Source organism: Fusarium poae, chromosome 4, assembly GCF_019609905.1.
Source record: "Fusarium poae strain DAOMC 252244 chromosome 4, whole genome shotgun sequence".
Taxonomy (NCBI): Eukaryota; Fungi; Ascomycota; class Sordariomycetes; order Hypocreales; family Nectriaceae; genus Fusarium; species Fusarium poae.
This window is the reverse complement of record NC_058402.1, coordinates 1094402-1116264: the sequence shown is the minus strand read 5'-3', so window position 1 is coordinate 1116264 and position 21863 is coordinate 1094402. Positions and strand designations below refer to the sequence as shown.

The 21863-nt window shown below is 47.9% G+C and overlaps 6 protein-coding genes across 6 annotated transcripts; 1 reads left to right on the top strand and 5 right to left on the bottom strand.

Annotated features, from left to right (window-relative positions):
* Nucleotides 1–757: 757 nt before the first annotated feature.
* DRS2 (aminophospholipid translocase) lies at nt 758–4956 on the bottom strand (the record flags this gene model as incomplete). Its single annotated transcript, XM_044854863.1, has 3 exons — nt 758–938; nt 990–1657; nt 1714–4956. 3 exons carry the CDS (start codon nt 4954–4956, stop codon nt 758–760), a joined length of 4092 nt encoding a protein of 1363 aa, XP_044702176.1.
* A 1918-nt stretch (nt 4957–6874) lies between these two features.
* On the bottom strand, nt 6875–7909 carry FPOAC1_010471 (uncharacterized protein; the record flags this gene model as incomplete). The annotated part of the gene is made up of 1 exon (XM_044854862.1): nt 6875–7909. The coding sequence occupies one exon, from the start codon at nt 7907–7909 to the stop codon at nt 6875–6877; it is 1035 nt and encodes a 344-aa protein (XP_044702175.1).
* An 864-nt stretch (nt 7910–8773) lies between these two features.
* Nucleotides 8774–12973, bottom strand: FPOAC1_010470 (uncharacterized protein; the record flags this gene model as incomplete). The annotated part of the gene is made up of 9 exons (XM_044854861.1): nt 8774–9088; nt 9141–9209; nt 9269–9746; nt 9799–9930; nt 9985–10013; nt 10340–10347; nt 10810–11074; nt 11507–12440; nt 12489–12973. 9 exons carry the CDS (start codon nt 12971–12973, stop codon nt 8774–8776), a joined length of 2715 nt encoding a protein of 904 aa, XP_044702174.1.
* Nucleotides 12974–14349: 1376 nt separating this feature from the next.
* On the bottom strand, nt 14350–16138 carry FPOAC1_010469 (uncharacterized protein; the record flags this gene model as incomplete). Its single annotated transcript, XM_044854860.1, has 2 exons — nt 14350–15039; nt 15092–16138. The coding sequence occupies 2 exons, from the start codon at nt 16136–16138 to the stop codon at nt 14350–14352; spliced, it is 1737 nt and encodes a 578-aa protein (XP_044702173.1).
* A 633-nt stretch (nt 16139–16771) lies between these two features.
* FPOAC1_010468 (uncharacterized protein) lies at nt 16772–18185 on the top strand (the record flags this gene model as incomplete). The annotated part of the gene is made up of 2 exons (XM_044854859.1): nt 16772–16838; nt 16966–18185. 2 exons carry the CDS (start codon nt 16772–16774, stop codon nt 18183–18185), a joined length of 1287 nt encoding a protein of 428 aa, XP_044702172.1.
* Nucleotides 18186–19089: 904 nt separating this feature from the next.
* On the bottom strand, nt 19090–21863 carry FPOAC1_010467 (uncharacterized protein; the record flags this gene model as incomplete). Its single annotated transcript, XM_044854858.1, has 7 exons — nt 19090–20038; nt 20096–20263; nt 20315–20937; nt 20988–21067; nt 21119–21372; nt 21446–21580; nt 21787–21863. The coding sequence occupies 7 exons, from the start codon at nt 21861–21863 to the stop codon at nt 19090–19092; spliced, it is 2286 nt and encodes a 761-aa protein (XP_044702171.1).

The following is a 21863-nucleotide window of genomic DNA, read 5'->3' as shown; positions in this document are numbered from 1 at the left end:
TACTGGCTCAAGGTGAACTTTCTGAGAAGTTGCTGTTCCGGTTGCGTAGGTACCTGCAAGAAGCATATTGACTTTATCAATGGTCGATCATAATCTTCACGGGCGTGAACAATTGCACAACGTAAAATATCAACGTGGCTTCCTCGATTGGAGCCTGCAGAAAGTCACATAATGAATCATGTCACGAATACTTTTGATCAGAATCACCAGTCATTTCATCCACGACAAAAACCTCACGACAATTCAACTCCTGTAAACCAGGAGCCAACACATCTCCATTATGTTTACAGACAAAAGCTACCCCTTGCACAATACATACAATGATACAATAAATGCCAATACTATTTTTTTCATACAATCCCATATGCCTACATCCCAATTCATGTTCTCATTGTCGCTTGGTCTAAAGAAAAGGACGGCCGCCTCATTTAGACGATCAAAAAACGAAGCGCGCGCGCATCAGTTGAAGAATGGTAGGTAGTCATCAAGTGATTTCAGTCTATCGAGCCGACGATGCGCAGCTCTCGAGGGGCATCGACAGATGGATGGTACAGAAAAAACAAAAATGGGAGCAGAACGACCGCCCTGTAACTTGAGACAAATGGCATCCAACTCCAGAGTTCAAAAAACTCCGACCCCTTTAAAAAGTTTCTCCTTTTTTTGTCTTTTATGATCGCGACGTAGTGACCGCGCAAGCATTGTCAAAACACCCAACGCATAGTTCTCTGTCTTGCTCCTCCGCTTCTGCCGCCGCCGGTTACCTGCCCGCTGGCCTTGAACTGGCCATCTCACCATATCGTCCACGATGCTTCGTAGTGTCGTATGCTTGAAGCACACGTGTTTGACTCTCGTCTGCTTGCGAGAAGGCATATCCACGTTGCTTGCGCATACGTTGCACTTGTCGTACCTTTCGGATTGCTTTTTGGAATTGCTCCATTCTGGGATTGTTAGCGCGGGTATTCTAAACGAAGAGAAACAACAAAGCATACCTGGGTCTATAATCTTGGATGTTGTATTTCTGGATTTCCTGAATGTGGTGGTATGTTTGTGGGCGGTACATGCGCTTGACATATTTCCATACGAAGTCACGCAGCAAACACATAATGGCAAGACAGACGGTCTGAAGCCAGAAGACAGGGCTCTCGTAGATCCTCGGGATGGTGCCTTGGAACTCCATTGAGACGCCAGCCATTGGCGCAACAATACCGTAGACAGCGGTCATGACATACCAGATAGCCATGCTTCCGGGAATGGCGATGACATGGTATTTTGTCCAGTTGTTGGTGACCAAAGCTGCCTTTCCGAGGACAGTGAGAAGAGTAGCGCCGTAGAGTGCTGTACCCCAAACCCAATGGCCAGCGATCTTGCCATCTCCCTGAATAAGATCACCATACCAGAAGAGTTGGCCCCAGATGTAGAGCACGATGGAATGGTAGATAGCGTTGGCAATCCACTCTAGGAAGACTTTCAGTCTGAAGAAGTAGTTTTGCTGACCCATCATGTAAAGCTGAGGATAGCGATCTAGGAGACGAGCCGAGATGAATTGATCTAGGATACCGAGTGCCAGAGGAGGTAGAACCGTGTAGAAGACGTTGTAGAAAGACAGTGTCCATGATTCGTAGATAACTTGGCCAGAGAATACGTTTTGGAACGTGTACTGGGCAATGTTAGCAAAACTTGTTCAAGCGCCTTTAATGTCCATGTTGTACTTACCCAAAATTGTGTCATATACAGCGCAATGTTCTTGTAGAAAGAGAACAGAATCGTCTTTGTGACACGCTGGTAACTCCATGCACCATGAACCAACAGTAGCTTTCGCAGAAATCTGAATTGAGCGATGGCTACATCGGCACTTCGTGCTGCCTGGAGACCTTCTTCACCACTGATACCGATACCAATGTGAGCTGCTTGAATCATAGAAACATCGTTTGCTCCGTCGCCAATAGCGAGAAGAATTGACTCCTTCTGATACTTCTTAACCAGCTTGACAACGAGAGCCTTCTGAAGAGGAGACACACGACAGCAGATGACGGCCTTGCACATGATGGCCAGATCGAGGAACATCTTTTCCAAATCCTTCTCAAGTGCGAATGTCAGAGATTTTCCGTCGATGATCAGGGCCAGGGTCTCCGTCTCTATGGTACCGTCTCCTTGTGTTCTGATAGCGTCGATTTTCTTTTGTAAGTTGTCCCGTGTAGCGGCAGCCGTCTCTTCGTTGACGATCAAAAGCATCATATCCTCGCTGAGAAGCTTGCAACTCATACCGATGTTGATGGCAGTCTCTTGTCGATCTCCAGTAAGAACCCAGACCTTGATGTTAGCCTGCTGCAAAGTGTGGATTGTCTCAGGAACACCGTCTTGAAGTCGGTCCTCAATGGCAGTGGCGCCAAGCAGGAAAAAGTCCTTCTCGATGATTTCCGAAGCCTTGTCTACTTCATCAGCACGGTTACCGCCAACTGTCATCTGAGCAGTGTCGTAAATCTTGTACCATTCCTGGAACTCGTTCTCGGGGATTTCTCGCATGGCCAAACACAATGTTCGCAAACCCTCAGAAGCATACTCCTCAAGATGTCGAAGCGTGACTTCGACGTGAGGGTTGTGTTCATTGAGACGCTCCAAAATAACAGTATCGGCACCCTTGCAGTAACATCGAATCTTGCCATCGGGGCATCGGTAGATAGTTGACATTCGCTTTCTGGTTGAGTTGAATTCACAAACGGCAAGGAGTTCGTACTCGAGTTCCCGGCCGTTAGCATCGATGATGACCGATTTGGGTTTTCGAGCAGTGAACTTGTAACCAAGATCCAGGGCGCCAGCGACCAAGGCACCTTCATCAGGAGAAGCAGCTTGATACTTGATACCACCCTTTTCGTCCATCTCCGGAATAACAGTATGACACGTCGAGAGCAGTGACAAGAAATGGTCGATTGCGGGGGCGGTCTCGTGTCCGTTGGCGAGGTTAGACTTGAGGGCCTTGTAATCGAAAAGTCCGACTTCGACTCCGTCAATCATGGTAGGTCGGCGATCTTCGGGTACATCTTCAGAGTATTGAATTCCGGCAATCGAGCACTGCTTGAACTCCATCTGGTTGCAGGTGAGGGTTCCAGTCTTGTCCGAGAAAACATATTCAACCATTCCCAACTCTTCCACCAAACTTGAAGTTCGGCAAGTAGCAGGTGTATCATTTTTATCATAGTACATATCGAGGTCGTCGTTGATCAGAATAGCGTGCCAATACTTCACCATCTCGACGGTGACAAAGAGAGAGATGGGAACCAGAGCCGAAAACAGAACCCAGTATGTGACCATATCCTTGAGAAACGTCTGGGTGATCTGTCCGGCGGTGTTTGTGGGATCCAGGTAAAGATATGAGAGAGCATTTCCTTCGACTTTTCGCTGGATCAAGTCTCCCACAGTACAAACGATACTCAGAACCAGGAGAATACCTACCAGCAAGAGGACGAGCCAATTGAGTTTCCTTTCAACCTTGGTGCGCTTGATGGGAGCCGCAGTAGCGTTTCGCATAAGCTTGGTTTCGTGACCGGTAAACACAACGACGCCGTGAACCCAGGGAGTGTTTCGTAATGTAGCACCTCTGAGAAGCAGTTGTTCGGGGTTAAGCGCATATTCCTTCTCGCCGCCTCCCATCTGCATGGTCAAGGTTGCCTCGTACGTGTAAAGACTGCTGTTGGGTTGTTCAGATTTGATACGTCCGCCCAACCTGCTGAGCTCGTTTGGAGAAACCATGGACGAAGTTTCCGGGATCGCTTGCTTGATCTTGAGGTTAGTTTCACCATCCAGGTTCGCAGTTTCGATATAACAGAGACCTTCGGGTTCGGAACTAGCCAGAAGAACCAAATCAGCAGGAAAAGGCTCCTCCGATTCAACCCTGATAATATCTCCAATGGCGACATTGATCCATTTGGTTTCCTCGAAATTGGATCCTCGAAGGACACGTGCTTTGGAGGTATTGAGAGCGTTGTCGGCTTGCTTTCTGCGATAATCCTCGACCAATTCTTTACCAGCAGAAATGATCAAAACTACAGTGAGAGGTGCAATGGTTGTATACGGGTTGGTGGGTGACAGATTGGGAATCTGCTGAAGCGCGGCAGTGAACAAGAAGAAGATGTTGGCGAATTTGGAGAATTGTTCGTAGAGGAATTTCGGTAAAAAGGTTGCGACGTTGTACTTGGCAGTCGAGATATGGTTGTCGACATATTTGTTGGCAGCATTTGCGGGTGGATTGTTGAGATAGATGACTCGTGGTCCAAGGGTTGAGGGGTCTGGTTTCGATGATCCAAACCCAAATTTGAAATTGCCCATGTCGAATCTACCCTTTTGGCCCTGCTGCGAAGGTAGCTGAGATTGTCCTCCAACGGAATCCCCTCGGTCACGGCCAGGCTGCGTCAAAGGCAAATCCATCTCTGAGTAACCTTGGCCCATGCCTAACCTGTTCTTAACTTTGCCTATAAACCCTCCACCCATACTCAAAACGCTGTTTCGGTTCCGCGCATTGTTCATGCCCAAGCCCGGTGTACGTTCGTCAACCCTTGCGCCTCCATCATTGTGGTAGTACGAATCGCCTTCTGCAGGGTAATCGTCGAAATCGTCAGCATAACGCTGGTAGTTGCCAAGTTCGGAAGTTTGGCTATATTGTCTGTTGAGGTAAGGATTCGAGCCTGGGCTAGGTCCAGGGACACCTAGAGCGCCGGGAGGATGCTGGGTTGAAGCATGATTCGCGTCTCGAGCGCCGACAAAGTCATCGTAGGATACTGAAGTTCTTCCGGGTGGGGGGTCTTGGTTTTGTTCATGGAAGCGCATCAGGTCGTCGTCGTTTAGGTTTGAGCGTTGGCCGCCACCGTAGACGGGCTGGTCATTGTCGAGATCGAGCAAAAGGTCGTCGCGATTATTCGAGTGTCCGGTATTGAAACCTCCTCCAGGCGGTCGCCCAGCCATGGCGGCGGGTATTTAAGTGTCAGACTATCGATTCGCAAAAGGCGACTGCCTGCATAAGGATTCGATAGGGCGGGGTTGCGCGATGAGGAATTCGGTTGGTTAATTGAAGAAATTCTAATGGAACTGTATAGCAGGTGATGTCGGATGCAAATGCTGTCGATGCGATGAGGTCGGGCGATGTGGGAGGACAAAATGCCAAGCAGAGTAACAAGCTGACGGCAATGAAAGGACCGTGTCGTTAAGTCGTTAATTCTTAGCGGCCAAACCAGACCGGACAGGGGAGGTAAGGTAAGCACTGTAAGAGCAATGTCTCTGAATCCTTCCTTCTCTCTTGTGGCTGGGCTGAGTTGCTGGGAATGGAAGCCGTGACGACCGGATTGCGGATTGCACATGCACAGCCTCCTTTCCTTTTAGTTAGATGGCCACTGCTACCTTGGAGCTGCGCAGCGCAAGCTTCCTAGAAGAGGAATAGACCGTGCGATACGTCGTTAAACGAGGCTCAAAGAAGTCGAATGTGGCCAGCTTGTCGTCATTGATTGGCTGAACGACAGCTTAAGCTGAATGTGACAATGGCCGAATGTTGAAATGTTGAAGCTGACAATCTAAGAAAAGAGATGGGTTCATGGAAATTGGCTGTAGCAGTGCAGTGCAGTGCAGTACAGTATAATACAGTATTCATAACTTGGTGATAATGGATGGATTGGGGGGGCTGGCTCTTTCGTGTTGGGTGAGATTCAGGATCCATCCACAGTGCTAAATGACCCCAGTGAAAGTGCTCCTTCAGGGGATGGATAATAGGAGTCTTGCTTATTCTACCTATTATCGATCACCCTGTCAATTCCATGTAAAAAAAGGATCAACACCTACTATTGAATGGATACATCTGCACTCGCTACTCGCTCGCCTTATGTTGACGCATTATTTTATTCTGCCCTAAAATGTCAAAGGGTCTTTTCGGCTAAAGCTCCACGTCCGCTTAGCAACTCTAGTCGCCATGTTGTTTCTATTCATGGCCGTTCATCTGGGCTGAGTTGCAGTTAATAAAGGGCCATGCCAGTGGCCACAAGCCAGACAAGCCACCATAACAAAGAAGATCTGGGGGGGAAATGCCAAAGTATCTTTGTACTGTTCTCCAAGTATACGTTCATCCAATTTCTGGGCATAATCTACTTTCGGGCCGCTGCCAGTCATTTCAGGGTACATCCGCAGGGGAAATTCTTCATCCCCAAGCCCCTTAGACGTCGTCAACACCCCCGACGGATCCAGTAAGTTAAACTAAACGACGGATATCTCCACCATAAAACAAACGCGTACGTCCGTTTCAACGATTGAAAGTCGCTGCTCTTATTTAATTTGTTCTCTGTGATACCCACATCTACAGGCAAGTAATTTTACGGTTTCGGACCCTGTCAATTACATGTGAACGGTTAATCGGCAGCTCTCACCAAATCCAGCCCACCTGCAAGACCGTTGAATTGTGCATGACATCCGCACAGTTTCCAAGAATATCAGAGACAAAACCAACAAATCAAGTTACTACTATTTCATATTGGTTTCTAGATTGTTTCTTTTTACACCCTAAAGTTTGAACTCTTAGGTTGTGTTATATTCCATGGATAGAGATCCCACGACCAGTCGACTACCCTGTACTGGGGTCGTATCGTCTTAATATCGGAGTTGAACTGTATTTGAATCGTCATACACAACACAGAGTATCAATTCTATTCTCGAACACAGCCAATCATCATAAAACAAGTGAAACATTCATGGACTGTTTCCTCCGACATGGCTCACTCACGACAGTCCGTAGCCACTGGAAACTACCAAGGTTGGCCGTGTATATTGCAATAAATGGTAATTTCTTTCTTTGTCTTTCAAATATGAACCAATATATATATATATTCAATCCAAATTCTGCTCACAGAGATGCCTTGGCCTTCAAGGCACCGTCCAAAACACCGTCAAGCCATTTTGTGACATGCTGGTTCACAGCGTCAGAAGCCTGCCACAAAGCCCAATGCGAAGCCTTGACTTCAGCTCGAGATAAATTCTCAAAGCTTGCATCCATACCCTGCGACATGGAAGGGGGCAGAGCAGAGTCATCGCTCGCGGTGATCATCATGGCAGGCATCTTGAACTTGTTGCCGCCCTTCTTGGCGATCTCCACGTCGTCGCGGTAGTTGAGCTCCTGTGTGCGGTAGTAGTTAAGAGGACCGCGCAGCTCGGGCGATGGGTGCAAGCAGTACTGCTCAACATAAAAGTCGAGGTCCTCCTTGCTGATGAGAGGCGAGGGGCCCAGCTTGGCCAGGTGGTCGAACAGGATACCCTCCTTGGAGGAGAATCCAAGCTCTCCCTCGGGAGAGCGTCCGCCATACATGGCATTCAGGAATTGTCGCACCTTCTCCTTGCCTTGGACTTTGGACTCAACATCTGGACCCTTGAACTGCAGCTGGTAGCTAAAGTTGAGAAGGTGACCGCTTGCAATAATGGCTTCGAGAGGGAGGAAGGTTTCTCTGGGCTGCATGTAGGGTGTGCAGACGCTGAAGACGCACTTGATCAACTCGGGGTACCAAGTAGAGACCTTCCAGACGATCATGCCACCCCAATCGTGGCCACCAAGAACGATCTGTCCGTCCTCGCCGACATACTTGCGAGCCAGCTCGTTGATGTCTGCAGAGAGGCTCTTGTATGTGTACTCCTCAAGGGATTCTGGGGCATCAGTGCCTGCGTATCCCACCATATCAGGGACAATGACACGGAATCCCAGAGACATGAAGTAGGGAACCTGGTAGCGCCAGCCAAAACCAAGATCTGGGAAACCATGAATGAGAACCATGGTTTCCAGAGGGGTACCCTCGGGTTCACCGACAATGTACTTGTAGGTTTTGCCCCGAATTTGGGCCTTCTCGTGCTTGACACGAGTGTCATTTGGCACAAGCTTATCGGGTGCCATTTTGATGAATTGGAAGTGAGCTTCCTCTCTTTTGTGAAATGACAATTAGCTGTTGAAGATGTTAGTCGATTGTCGTCAGGGAAGCAGGGCTGGAAATAAAGTTCCACGGCCGTAGTGGGGGCGATGCATCGAGCTATGAGGGTTACATCATGTTTGAGCACTTACGTTTCTTGTGTCAAGTGGTTACATACAAGTTTCGCCAAGTATATGTGCAAGAAGAATGAATGCTTTATAATGAAGAAAATAGCAAGTCTCGAGTGGCTTGGAGACAGCTTGCATTATATACCTGTGCCACCGAGTCTACGGTACGTGCGTAGGTAGGTTCATCCACTCATTGCTCCCGTCGTCTACGTAAAACCCGACGGCAAATTTAGACTAGAAACCGAGGCATGTACGGGAGGACTTCCTAATTTAGGATAATGGAGACGTCAATCGCGGCTAGAAAGCACAGCTTATCCTGCTCATGATATCTTCCGTGGAACCTTGTCAACAAAACATATGCTCGCTTTCGGATTGTTACATAACGTAGGTAGTGTAGATAGATAGTGGATTTTTGGTGGAAGCCTCGGAGCGGTCTGCTTAGATGGCGAGAGGTGACGCATTGTTCGTCAATAGATATACGGCACAGTTTCGAGAGCAATACGGTGATAGGGTATCAGATAGAACTAAAGATTATTGACTTCAAGTTAACAATAATAACGACTTCCATACAGCACCTTCGTTAACGCCAACCCCGCTTTTGCTGGTCACAAAGCTGGATAAAATGATAAAGAGGCTCAAACTTCATTCTCAGCCATCACAACCAGGTAGAAACAGCCCTACACACTGCAGCCGCGCGGGAATCGTGATATCACAAGGCAGCACTCAATATATCACCATGTCCTCATCAGCTTCCTCCAACACATCAGCTGCCTCTTCATGGTGGTCAGCTTCATGACCCGTCTCCTGAGTTCCTCCTGCATGTTCTGTGCCATTTGTAGTTTTATAGTCACGAACCATTCCCTCATCCGAGGGCGCCGTCGTTTCTGCTCGTACTGAAGATCGTCTGCCTTGATTCGCCTGTTGTTCTTTTCTTTCGTTGAAAGCATCCACTTCACGCTCTACTGTAGCTTTCGCGTGCCGTATTTGCTCGTCTATCGCAGCCTCCTGTGCTTCTGTGAGTTTCCAAGGGAGATAATACTTGATCTCATTAGCATAAACTCCATGATAAACAAATGCCAGTTTGACTTACGATCTGTGGTTGTGATTTCGTCCGTAGGAACCGGGCCACCGCAAGCATTTTAGTATGTTTGTTTCGCATCTATAACGTCGTCAGCTCCAGTCCGTCAGGATCCCCAAGTTCCTAGCTGGCCAACTTACAGCTTCCTCATCAAACACATTCTGTTCACCTTTCCGAGCCTCCATGACTCTCGTTCTCTTTTCTGCCCGTAGCTTGTCATCTTCGAAACTTTGTTTGCGCATTCGTTCCTGCTGCCTTCGCTCTATCTCCAATCGTCTCTTCTGCGTCGAACCGCCACTCGTCTGGCTCAAAGTACTCAGGAGCCCACCAAACAAGCGTTTGCCGCGCTTCTTCTCTTCCTGAGTCGCGACTTTTCGGCGATCAATATCCACGCCTCTGGAACCGCCATAAGAACTGCGGCGCTCCTGTGACGAACCCCTCCTTGGTCGTTCGCTCGTGGCTTCACGAAAGTAGTCGTCATGTCTTATGCGTTTTGGTGAAGAGCTATCTACATCTTCGGAAGCCTTCCTCTTCGGGAGCTCCATGTCTGAGACATTTTGAGATACTAAGCCGTCATTGTTCCCGGGGCTTAGTTTCATGACATCCGCTGCGCGGAATCTATGATCAAGTTAGTAAGATATGGCTAATATGGAAGAAGAATTGAGCGCACTCATTTTCTGTGGTCATTTCCGACAATAGCCACAGTTTTCTACGACGAATAGGTGTTATATGATGTAATATTATATCTGCTTTGTCGCAGAATGAATCGTGAAAGTTAAGAGGTCCAAGATGTCGCTTGATGCTTGTCAAGGCTGAGGAAAGCGGTATTGATGAGAAATGTGGGGTTAGCTCTTACCATGCAGCCAATTGTGTGACTTTGCGTACCTAGGTTCTAATGGCGCGAGTTGGTAAGGCAGTGTAAGATAAGTGTTACCGAGAGCAATAGGGTACTATTTCTATTGTGTCCTCTGACAGGACAAGCTGGGTAAGTTGACTGACAGCTCAGTATTTCGGTACTCGATTGTTGATCAAGAGTGGTGTGTTGTGTGTTGAAGGGAGTAAATGTGGAAGCTAGCTGCCATGCAGCTTTTCTGTATTGTATGAAGATGATGCTGCTTTTTTGAACTCTATCTACCTTCTGTGGCTCTTAGTATCAGAGAGGGAAAAACCCAGTATCAGACTTTGAAAAGTGAAAACACCTACCTACCTACTAAGACACCTACGTGATTTAGATAATATTATATATACAGTGTTGTTCAGTTTACTATTGCCTTAGGGCCCATGCTCACTCACTCCAGTGGTCTAGCGATACAAAGAAGAATACTTTTTTTTTTCAATTTTGAGAAAGCTTACTGTTCGAATCCCGCGTTAGCCTACCTCAATAGTGCACCTAGGTTTTCATTTTATCTTTTTTTGCTGTTTCCCTTGTCCTCCTTTCTGATAGGCCTGACCCCCCTCGAAGCTGCCGGAACGCTACGGCAAGGCTGAGAAATCCCCAGTGCTAAACTCGCCAATATTTATCACAAGTGTCTGACTCTTAACTTCTACAACACACCTTTCGATATTGCGCATTTCTCATAGAAAACCACACTCTCTAGATCTCGCGCTTATCGTCGTCATGTCTCGTCATCATCCGTAAGTCTCTCGAATTCTTGAACTTCACAAGAGCAGCTTAACTAACCTCTACACCCAGCGATCTTGTTATGTGTCGCAAGCAGGCTGGCATCGCTATCGGCCGTCTCTGCGACAAGTGCGATGGAAAATGCCCAGTCTGCGACTCCTACGTTCGACCTACGACCCTTGTGCGTATTTGCGACGAGTGCAGCTTCGGAAACTACCAGAACAAGTGTGTTGTATGCGGCGGTGAGGGTATCTCGGACGCCTTTTACTGTTTCGAATGCACGCGTCTTGAGAAGGATCGCGACGGATGCCCCAAGATTATTAATCTGGGAAGTTCAAGAACAGATGTGAGTAATTCTAATTCTTTTCCTTACGACAAGATGCTGACTTTGATTCCCTCCAGTTATTCTACCAAAAGAAAACGAATCGGACAACGCAATACTAGCAGAGCTGAGGCCTGGGCTGGGCCGTGGATCGAGGTATTTCGTGCTTGGAAGTGCATCTTCAAATCTGGCATCATGGGTGTTTTGGGCGCAAATTAGGATGTGAAAAAACTCTAGTTTTTTGTATTGGGCGACAGCTATCTAGTAATTACAATGCTGACCAGCTTTGTTCCTTATTCAACTTGTGTAAAATTTAACTTTGAATGACACCTTGGCTGAAGAACGACAAAGAAACAAAAGTTCAACCCAAAGACTCCTCGTAACGCATAAGATGCTAAATAATACAGTCAAGAATGTAAATCATATGTAGCTGACCTTGACCCCCATTCCTGCTGTGCCCTTGACTTTGGCCCAGAAGACTGAGAGTATGCGCCTCACTCGTGCGCGCAGATTGGCATTGCCTAACATAAGAAGCAAACCCATAATAAACGCCATAAACTTGAACAAGAGCATGGGGTTCGCATTGAGCGAGGCACCCAATTTCTCGATCACAACGCCCAAACGAGAAATAACCATAGATGCGCGTGATGCCAGAGTTGGAGCGCGAGAGACTGCTTTGCCGTTTGCTTTGGATCCTGCTTGGCTTGAGCTTCGTGCCTTTGGCAGCCTAGACTGTTTTGATGACGACGACAGAGTCCTGCCCTTCCGGGGTCGAGTTGATCCATCATGACTGGCAGTATCGTCAACTCCGTAGTCAACCTCGGTCCCTTCGCGCTTTGCACTCTCCTCTTCTGCTCGTTTTGCCTTTTCCTCCTCTTCTCGCTTTGCGCGCTCCTCTTCTAGTCGTTTTCTTTCCTTCTCTTCGTTCTCTGCGCGCAACTTCGTTGCCTCTTCAATTTCTTTCTGTAGTTCATCTTCTTGTCGTTGTCGCTCCTCATTCTCCAGCTTTTCCTGTTCTTGTTGCTCGTCATGGAGACTCTGTAATGCTTGCAGAAAGGCCTCACGGCGCTCTTCGTCCAGGACAGAACTGACACTAATAAATTCACGAGCATAGTCCCATTCGTTGTTGCGCAAGAGTACGTGTAGTGTGTACAACTCGAGGATCTTGACTCGAGCATTGAGATCTCTGGGCGTGTTGGCGCCGCTCGCTCCTTTGGCTGGAGACCGATAACGATTTGTGATGGGCGATGCCGATTCAGCGAGCCGGCCCGCGACGTCAAGGTTAGGGGTGTTTGAGGCAGCTAGATATGCCTCCAGCTTATGTTGATTTAATTTTTGGTCACGGGCATGTGCCAACAATATCGTCGCGCTGGTCGAGTTAGTCTGAGTCTTGGAGCGACACGTCGAAGAAACTTACAGGTTGATTACCACATCTGAATCGACGTCACCCTCAACACCGTGGTATCCGTTCGCGACAATCTCATCCCAAATTTCTCCATCACGGACCTTGGTGCACAGGGCTCTCCACTCCTGGTTCCCGAATGCATCCTTGCCCTCCTCGGGCTCTAACTCGATAATGCCATTGAGAATGGTAAGATATAGGCTCCATACTTTAATTCGAGTCGTTCTTGATGCACGCGCAACTGGCGCAGGCTCGCCATCGTCAATATGATCGGGTGGAGTAATCAATGGCAGTAAAGTCGTTAGAGCCTCGGGCAAACGACGCGTAAGAAATAAAGTTGAAGCTTGACGGTACGATTTTGATATTTGAGAAGGATGGCGCGTTGATGGAGAAGCCGCCAGAGAGGATATGGAGGTTGTGAGGAGGTTGTTGGACAGTCCGACAGGCGCATTTGACATGGCGGTCGGACCGTAGCCGGAGTGTTGTCCGTTGAAAGACATGACAATGGCTGGATGTATACAATGGATTTAGTCGCTAGTATAGAAGCCAAAGAGGCAATTGGCGATCGAATACGAAATGTTGCGACGTTTATTCAAGGTGGATTGGTTGTCGAGGAGAAGCGGTATGTGATGGAAACCGAAGACAGGGAATAAGAAATGAGCAAGGTGAGGACGAGGATGAGGCGAGCGGAACAGATCTATCTAGTTCACCCCAGATTCATGATTGAGAGGATGGATACGTAAAGAATAAAAGAAAAATACGGGGAAGCCTAAACAAAAGGAATTAGAACAAAACTCGGGACTCACGCGTCAGGTTCAAGGCCGAATTCAGTTAAGAAGGCCGTGACATGTGAGGTGAGGTGGTTTTTGGTTCGTATGGAGGAACAACAACTGGAAAGCTGAGCTGGAGCTGGCTGAACCAACCAAAGATGATAAAAGGTCCCAGTATTTTAGCCTCGGCAGGTTCAGGTGGGGGACCGTGCTTGGGTGCTGTTTCCCCGGGCCAGTTATCGCTCACTGAGCCGACAACGGCGGAATCGTGACCGAGGTTGACAGCTCAGTGTAATATTAATATCCACTGATTAAATACGTGCAGTGTCTTATTTGGTTGTTTGTTGGTCAAGACACTGACATCAGTTGTTTTTAACCAGCACTTACATCCTCGAGGAAGTGGATTACTGCTGCAAACTCATCACCGTTTATTCAGTTGCCTTTCTTGGCTTGTCAGTCATTATCACCGCTTCTTTGTATTATGGCCCAAACTCGGTGTCTTCATTTCCCACTAATCCAATGACCTACGTAGGCTCGGCAAAGTTATCCCCATCTGACAGGCATATGCTTCATTATGGCAAATTGGTCCGGGCTGCACTAAAGGAATGTAAACACAATAAAGGCAGGTTTCAATCAGCACAAATGACAATTAATGCAAAATGATCATTTGACAAGAATTAATCATACCTAAAAACAACAAGAATCAACACTTACACGTGATCGGACTATACGGTTTCTTACCTATCAATGAACCCAGTTCATCCGCAATATCGGTATTGCACATTTATCCAAGACAATTCCAAATGATCGACAGTGGATAAGTCAAGAGGCCAAAACAAATCCAATCGGAAGGTTCCTGACACAAACATGTTCTTGTGTTAAAGACGTGATCCATGCAACACCAAGATCACCCACGTCAATACCAATTCTAACCAAAGCATCTGAAAGCAAGCCAATGGTAATACGAGTAAATCAACTCTAAATAAACAAGACAATGTCTGCTCCAATTGGCATATTTCTCTACAATAAAAAACAAATCCATGGTATCACAAACGCCGTATCGGAATAAACTCCCCTATTGCACAGCATTCCAAGTATATTCTGAATCATTTTCTGCGTGTTGACCGCGTCGACCTCCCCACCGGCGTTTTCTCTTGGCTTACTTCCTTGATCTCTTCTCGTGGAGCAATGATGCTGTCTTCATGCTGAAGGATTGACTCATCGGCCCCATTCAGTTGGTCCTGGCGGATCCAGCCCGCTTCGACAGCAAAGCACACCACGTCTGCAGCACAACCAAAGCAGGGCACGTCCTCTCCCGCATCTGGGTTGAGATACTCCCAAAGCTCCTCCGTTTCGTCTTTGAAGCGTGTCAGCTCTGTTTTGTCGCCCTTGAAATGACTGGTAATATATTCGTAGAGGTATGCTAGCCAAAGCACATTTGTATACGGTGCGTAGGCATCCCACGATAATGGCCCATCAATACCTTTCGCATAAGGTGTATCGTGGGCCTCTGGCGGTAAGCATGTGCGGTCCGCGCGGAGGAGGAAAGACCTCATTTGGCGGTAAACCTTGCATTGGTCTGCATGTGTGCTGGTAAAAAGGCTAAGGTCTCTTTCAAGATCGAAAGCTACTGGCACCGTATCGTCAATTGAGAGATCCTCACCGCGAGAAAGGCCGTAGTCTAGAATGGTGATATCTAGACCGGAGTACCCAAAGAATCCTGCTGAAGGAGGGCCCATCTTTCGAGGTGGCTTGACTTGACGGATACATAAGTTACCCTCGTGAAGGTCGCGATGCTAATCGTGTTAGTGATAGTTTTGCACAAGAGAGATTTTAGTCAAGACTCACCTCAAACATGACAAGATCCTCAGCTCTTGCCAAGGCGATGGCCTGTAAGAAAAAGATATCCCAAAGTTGACTTTCGCTAGTCAACTTCCAATCTTCTAAAGATGTTCCAGCATCGCCAAGCTCGACCACCAAGAATCGTGTGTCGTCCAAATATCTGCTTGGAGAAGGATAAAACTGAGCCCGGCCTGGATCTTGACGCTTCATCTTCTTCTGAAATGATTGATGAGTCTCGAGAAGCTGTTTTGTCGTTTTACCCTGAACAACATATCGCTCTTTATAAACGACAAATCCCGGAATATCCGCCAACCATTCTGAAATTTGCAGCTCGCCTTTAATGTCCTCCTCGGGATGCGGCTCTTCATCGACTAACCCGGATTTAACTTGTGCTTTAGTCTGAGGCTTGATGGGCGACGGGAGACGGATGACTTTGATAATACTTGTTCCACGGTCGTTGGTAACGCGATACACTTCAGCATATGAAGCTTCGGCGATTTTCTCAATCTTATCTCCAGGAAGGCAAACATCATCCCAGGTGAGAGTGCGCAGCTGTGGGTTATGTACAGCCTCTTCCTCAGCTATCTGAGCTTGGACTAGCTTTGAGAGCTCAAAATCATCATCTTCCTCTGTTGTTGAATTTAAGGGGACTGGTTCGTCGAGCGCAGGTTCGACCTTTTCAGGCTCAGGGGTTTGCTCTTTCTCAGGTGCTGTGAGATCCTTGTCCTCTTTAACCTCTGTAATCTCAATTGATGTCTCCGGAACAGATTCTGTGACCTTTTTCGATGATCGTGCTCTCCTTTTGGTAGTCGTCTTTTCTTCAATATTTATTGCTGATACTTTCTCAGTGATAAAAGAGATGGAATCCTCCTTGGCGTTTTGGTCTCCTTTTGGTGGTAGTCGTACTGGGCTCTGAGGCAGCTCAGCGAACAGACGCTCTGCTTTGGAGCGCTTTGCTTGCTTGCCATATTTCCTAACTGTTGTAGTTCGTGACATTGTAACTCCAAAAATTGTTATCTTGTGATAATTTTTGAGAGTCGGTTCAGCTCTCATGGGGTTGATTTGTATTGAAGATTCGGTTGACGGGGTAACGAGCCCCCTCTGAACCTGGAGCCATCCGTGCTTGTCTGTACCTAGTGTAAGACACTGGGATTCTAGAACGTTTCTATTATTGAGTGACGTTTACTACTAAACGAGGCTGTTGTCGATATGACGGTTGACGAATTATCTCTTAGCACCAAAAATGAACATGTTGATCTTTGAATCAATCAACGTACATTGATGGCTTACTTAGAAGTTGCTGCCCATGTCCCCTGTAGTAAACGTTGTCGGTTGATCACGCCCTGTAACTCGCTCGCTACGTTCTACTAAGCTTAGATGGCCGTTGAAGCGAGAATAAAGTCAATTGTTAGTATCATAATAATCTATATGTACAAAATATGTCCATAGTCCAACATCAGCACCAATATTTAAAGGTCCTTGTAAGTGGCTAATTTGAATTCAGATGCCTCTTCCAGTTAGCTGCAGGATCCAGATGCCATCAAACAGACAGCTCGTCTCCACCTTTGCCAAGCTAAGCTCTCCGCATTGAATCCCCCATTCTTGTGCCTCGCGTGGCCTTTCCTTTCCTTTCTTCTTTAACCTCCCCTCCGACCTTGTCTCCCTCTCCATTGAACCATTGGCAAAATGGCCTCTTTCCTCAAGAACGCCTTTGGAGGCGAAAAGGCCCCCGAGGCCGCGAGCCCAGACTCGGGTAAGTAAAAACAAACCAATTGGTCCCTTCTCAATTGCGCAATATTGCGACGCGCAAAGAGGGGGGACGTCAGAGCACTATGTCACTATCATGACTTGACTTGGCTAACACGCGACCACTTATATAGACTTCGCCGACTTTGCCGAAGCTCCCAGTCCAGCTCCTGAGGTCGGAACCCAGGATGCGACAGTTGGAAGTGCTGCTGCCGCTGCCACTCAGGCTCCTTACACCAAGTGGTACAACGTCCATGAGCGTCACTCCATCTCCGAGTTCAGGATGGAGGGCCTCATCCTCCTTGTCTCGAGTTTCATCTTCTTGTTCCATATGATCGGCGCTCGTCGTAACCGCTCCAGGGCCAAGGGCTGGATGCGTGCTCATGCTCCCATTATCCAGAAGGAGTACGCTCTTGTCGGCTTCGGTGGTGTTCCCACCGTGGACAACGAGAATCTCAACACCGATACCCTCATCAAGGAGAAGTCCCTCTTTGAGTTCGCTACCTACGCTACCGGTCGACAGAACACGGCCTTCACCGATGTCAAGCTTACTCTGACCAAGAAGTTCAACCCCATTGTCAACTGCTTCGAGCACCTCGCCGGCTTCTTCGTCGAGTCTGTTGCCGCTCCCAAGGATGTCGCCGAGGTTCTGACCTACCCCTTCGATGGCAAGGAGAGTCTCACTGTTCCCTCTATTCCCGGTGCCGAGGTTCGTAAGGATAACAAGAGCACCTACGATGGCTTTGTTTGGGGTATCGTCCACAAGGACGTCATGCGCCGAGTCCGTGACGAGCGATACGACGTTTCTCTCACTTTCACCAAGGATAACCCCAAGCTTCCTGTCTGGCTCACTGTCATGAGCGAGAGCGCCGAGATCACCGACACCCTTCTTACCCCTGAGCTTATTGCTGCTGTTGAAGCCGCTGGCGACCACTTCGAGTACCTGATCATCTCCGACCAGCCTATTGACAAGCCTGTTACTCTTGAGGAGACCACTCCTCGCAAGCGACTCTTCCTCAAGTACTCTCTTCCTTCCGGAGAAAACTACGATACCCTCCTGCCTCTCTTCTCGCACTACCTCCAGCTCCCCGACGCCCTTGTCAAGGTTGCCCACTTCCGCCCTGAAGTCACCAAGAAGGTCCGCACCATTCGTGACCACGCCATTAACGAGATCAAGAAGACTGCCGAGAGCCAGCGCCAAGAAGAGCTTGCTCTTGAGAAGGAGAAGGCCCGTAAGGCTAAGCGTGATGCTGAGCTCAAGGGTCTCGACGCCAAGGCTCAGAAGCGATACCTCGAGAAGGAGAGGGAGAAGGAGATGCGCAAGAGCCAAAAGCGACAGACACAGCGAGCTTAAAGCCGTTGTTAGGATTTTAATACGTGTAAGGATATGTCCGAGAGCAAGCAGTGGGAATCTGCAATTTCATGGTTGTATAGTGTAGGAGCGAGGATCTGTATTAGTAGTTATTAACAGCCTAATCCATTATGATGCCTGTTTCAATTCCCGAATGAACCTTTGATTATCCGATCATGTCTCTGCTTTTGGAAGTGTTCTGATGGTATTTTGACGTGCCTAGGCTACTAAGTATAACTGATAAATAATAGTATTATAATATTCATAACTTTTGTTATGGTTTTGAGCACCGAAATGTGCTATGCTAACGTATTTTCTTATTCTTTGGATGATTGTTGCCTCGTTGCCAGCTAAGCAAGGGTTTCAACCGATTTAAACGTATGTTAAACCAGAATGGAGCCTATGCAAGATGCTATGGCTCTTGAGCATTCTTTCACAATCCCAAGATTGTCAAAGTGACTCTAGATATCCCGGGAACAGATTGTACGGTTCCATATCTACTATTGAAGCAACCAAATATCGGGGTATATCTCCCACTGCGCTTCTATCTCTTTCAATTGCACGCCAGAGGAGCCGACAAGATCAGAGATTCGAAATATCCTCAGATTGCCAGATGTAATAAAACTGACCACCGTCCAATTCTCACCAGCATTGCCATCCTGTTAGGGAAATGCACTTCAAACCCTGCCGTTTCGGCAAGGACGGGATTCTCCCACCTAAACCCTCTGCGGAATACAGCACTCTTGTGTCTGTAATGGCTCTGGATGAACCCAAAAGGTTGTACATCTTGAAATTTGATTCTCAACCTTTCAGCAAAATATTGCGTCTTCAGAGAGAGTAAGTCAAACTGGCTGGCATGTCCTCCCCCGTTGTTTCTGAAATGTGAGCTGTGAGGACAACCAGCCACTCATGGTCCCATCCACATGCCTCCATTAGCTGTTCCGCCCATGTTTTCAGGGCTTGGTCCAAACCCGTATCCAAACAGGGTCGAAAACTCATCCATCACTTGAGGCACGGATGGGAAATTCGCATCCATCCCCACAAATGGACTTGCAGCATGCATGGCTGGCATACCAGGTCGCGCAGTGTTGCCTATGCTCCCTCTCCAGAAGGTGTTTGGGTTCTGCGGTAACGGCATCGAGCTCTCAGGTGATTCTTCTGGCCTGAAATCTTGTACAGGCCCATCGTTCTTCCATAACAACTCCCACTTTTTGAATCGCGAGTAATCAGTTTCCCGGCCAGACGAGTCCATGGTGGCGTCAAGTCGTGATATAGCACGCTCGAAAACTTCGATAAGGGATGCTTCAGATCTGGCTGACTCTCCACCTGCCGACATCTCCTTTATCATTGCCATGCCAATGCGCAGAGCGTCACGCAACCGGTCCGTCTTCCTTTGTAAGCATTGAGTAATGATGACAAGTAGGGCAGCACGGCAAGAACTGAATTCCGTATAGGAGGCGCGCGCAAGACCAATAGTGCTCTGAAGTAGATGGCAGGTATCGATAATAGTCAAAGCAGCTTCGACGCAGTCGGCTACCAGGATTGAGCGAGGATTTGACTTGTGCGGAGTGTTGGGGCGTTGGCTGTTAGAGTCGGCGGGTGAACTCGAAGTACTCCCGTTACCGCGAACGACTTCGCGAGGCAAGATGAATGGTCGCCCAGCATACATCCGCAAAAGGCAATACTCCAGCTTGAGATGTGTATCTGCTCGCGAAATCGGGTTCTGAGGATTTACTTCGTCACGGTATGCAGTTTCGGGAAGGGAGTCCCACCACTTTCGAAGCTCCTCTTTCATGTCAATCACTCGCTGCAGACCCTCATTCATCCCGTGCTTCTGTGAGGTTCGAAGCACCGAGCTGTGTCAATAATTAGCTTCTGAATTGCCAATAGCCCATCATAGTATAATGACATACATCTCATGTGCGATTTTTCCAAGGGCTTGGTTCAATCGTAAGGTTGCGAGCATGTGCGCAATATTGGTAGCATTTGATGGCATGATGTCTGGTCGATCCACAGGCATATCTGCATCCACGTCCTTACTTTGGATAGATAGTGGCCGTCCATGGTAAATGCCAACTCGCCTATTGAGAGGTTAGTCTTCAAATAAGAAATATTATGCCAGGTAAACATACTTCTCCGTAGTGTAGGCTGTCCACCACACACGATTCCTCGTTTCGCGAACATAAGGATCAAGACCTTCAGCAGGCCACTTTCTATGCATGCCATTCTGGATCGCAAGTTTCACTGCGAGATTGAGGTAGATGTATGACAGTCCTGACGCGTCAAGCGGCAAGGCGTAGATACCAATAAGCAGAATAGCCTGAACGCTTTCCAGTGACGCCACTGTGATGGCATCGGGAACAAGTTTGCAGGCTTGTTGATAGAACATCACACCAATTGTATCCTCAGAGAATGGGCTCGAGTCATTAGACTTTCCGTGTGCATCTCTACCGGTGACTGAATCCAGGTATGCGTACTGAGTACCGATAGCAAAGATGATCCATATCATGCAGAGAGTACCGACTTCGCGTCGAGAAAAGGCACCGGGATTTTGGTAGATGAGATCTATCTGTTCGATGAGCCACCCACGTTCAACGTAAAAGTAGTTGGTTTCGGCATGCTTGTAGAATGCTTGAACCAGAAAATCAGCAACATATCGAGGTGGCAAAGCAGAAAGTGATGCCTGTGTGTTGTTGGCCGACTGAAGTTCCTCAGCACGGTAATATTCTTTGAAACTGAGGGGACCCGGTGCATCCTGATAATGGTTAATTTTAGTTGTCTTGTCAGGTAAGGTAGGAGTCATACATGGCGCTCTGGGACACATTGCTCAATCCACTGTTTTATTCGCATTGAGAAGTTCCAATGAGAGAACTCGCCTGAGTAGTCTGCCAATTGGATTAGCAATGCGACATCTCACCAAGCACAGTAAGACTTACGTGTAGTGTTATTGTCAAGGGGTTGCACGGTGTAATTCTCGTCATCCGCTCCTAGATACTCGGAGCTTGGAGAATCCATGACCGGGGCCTGCCGTTGATATCGGGACGCATCAAAGGTTTTGTTATCAATTGCCGTAGCCATGGATTTTAGCGATTCTGTGTCTAGAGTAACGTTGCCAGCATAATGTGTGATGACCTTTTCCATGCAAGAGATGCGCTGGAGAAGCTCAGTGTTACTTGCACCATTTCGGTTCCTACACACATGCGATACCTGTGTCAGTAACCGTGAAGATTTTCAAAGAACTGGAGGACAGCTCCATGACTTACTTTCCAGAGCCATCGCCACCTTCACCATCTCGAGCAGTCGGGCCCAGAAACTCGCATTGTCGACGCAGGCGCGTGCACCTTCGGCATGGCACACCACCATCACATTTCTCCTTCTGACGTCGGCAGCCGTCGCAACTATAACCGGTCAAGTTAGTAAAGGGATTTCCGGGATTTGTTATAAGCAACATGTAAATAGGCGACAGGTATGAGCTTGGTTGAGCACATCCAAGGTTCGAGGTCGAGAAGGAGACATCCAGGCACCTTGTGCTACATTGTGCCTTCTTGACCTGGAACTTGGGCGCGCAATCGGATAGATAACTGCGCATTCGATGGGAACGTACGCTCGAAGGGCTCGTTTGCGCTCTCTTTCGGCTTGGCGCTGCCTGTTCTTCTGCAGGTTTTGTTGTTGCTGGTCCAT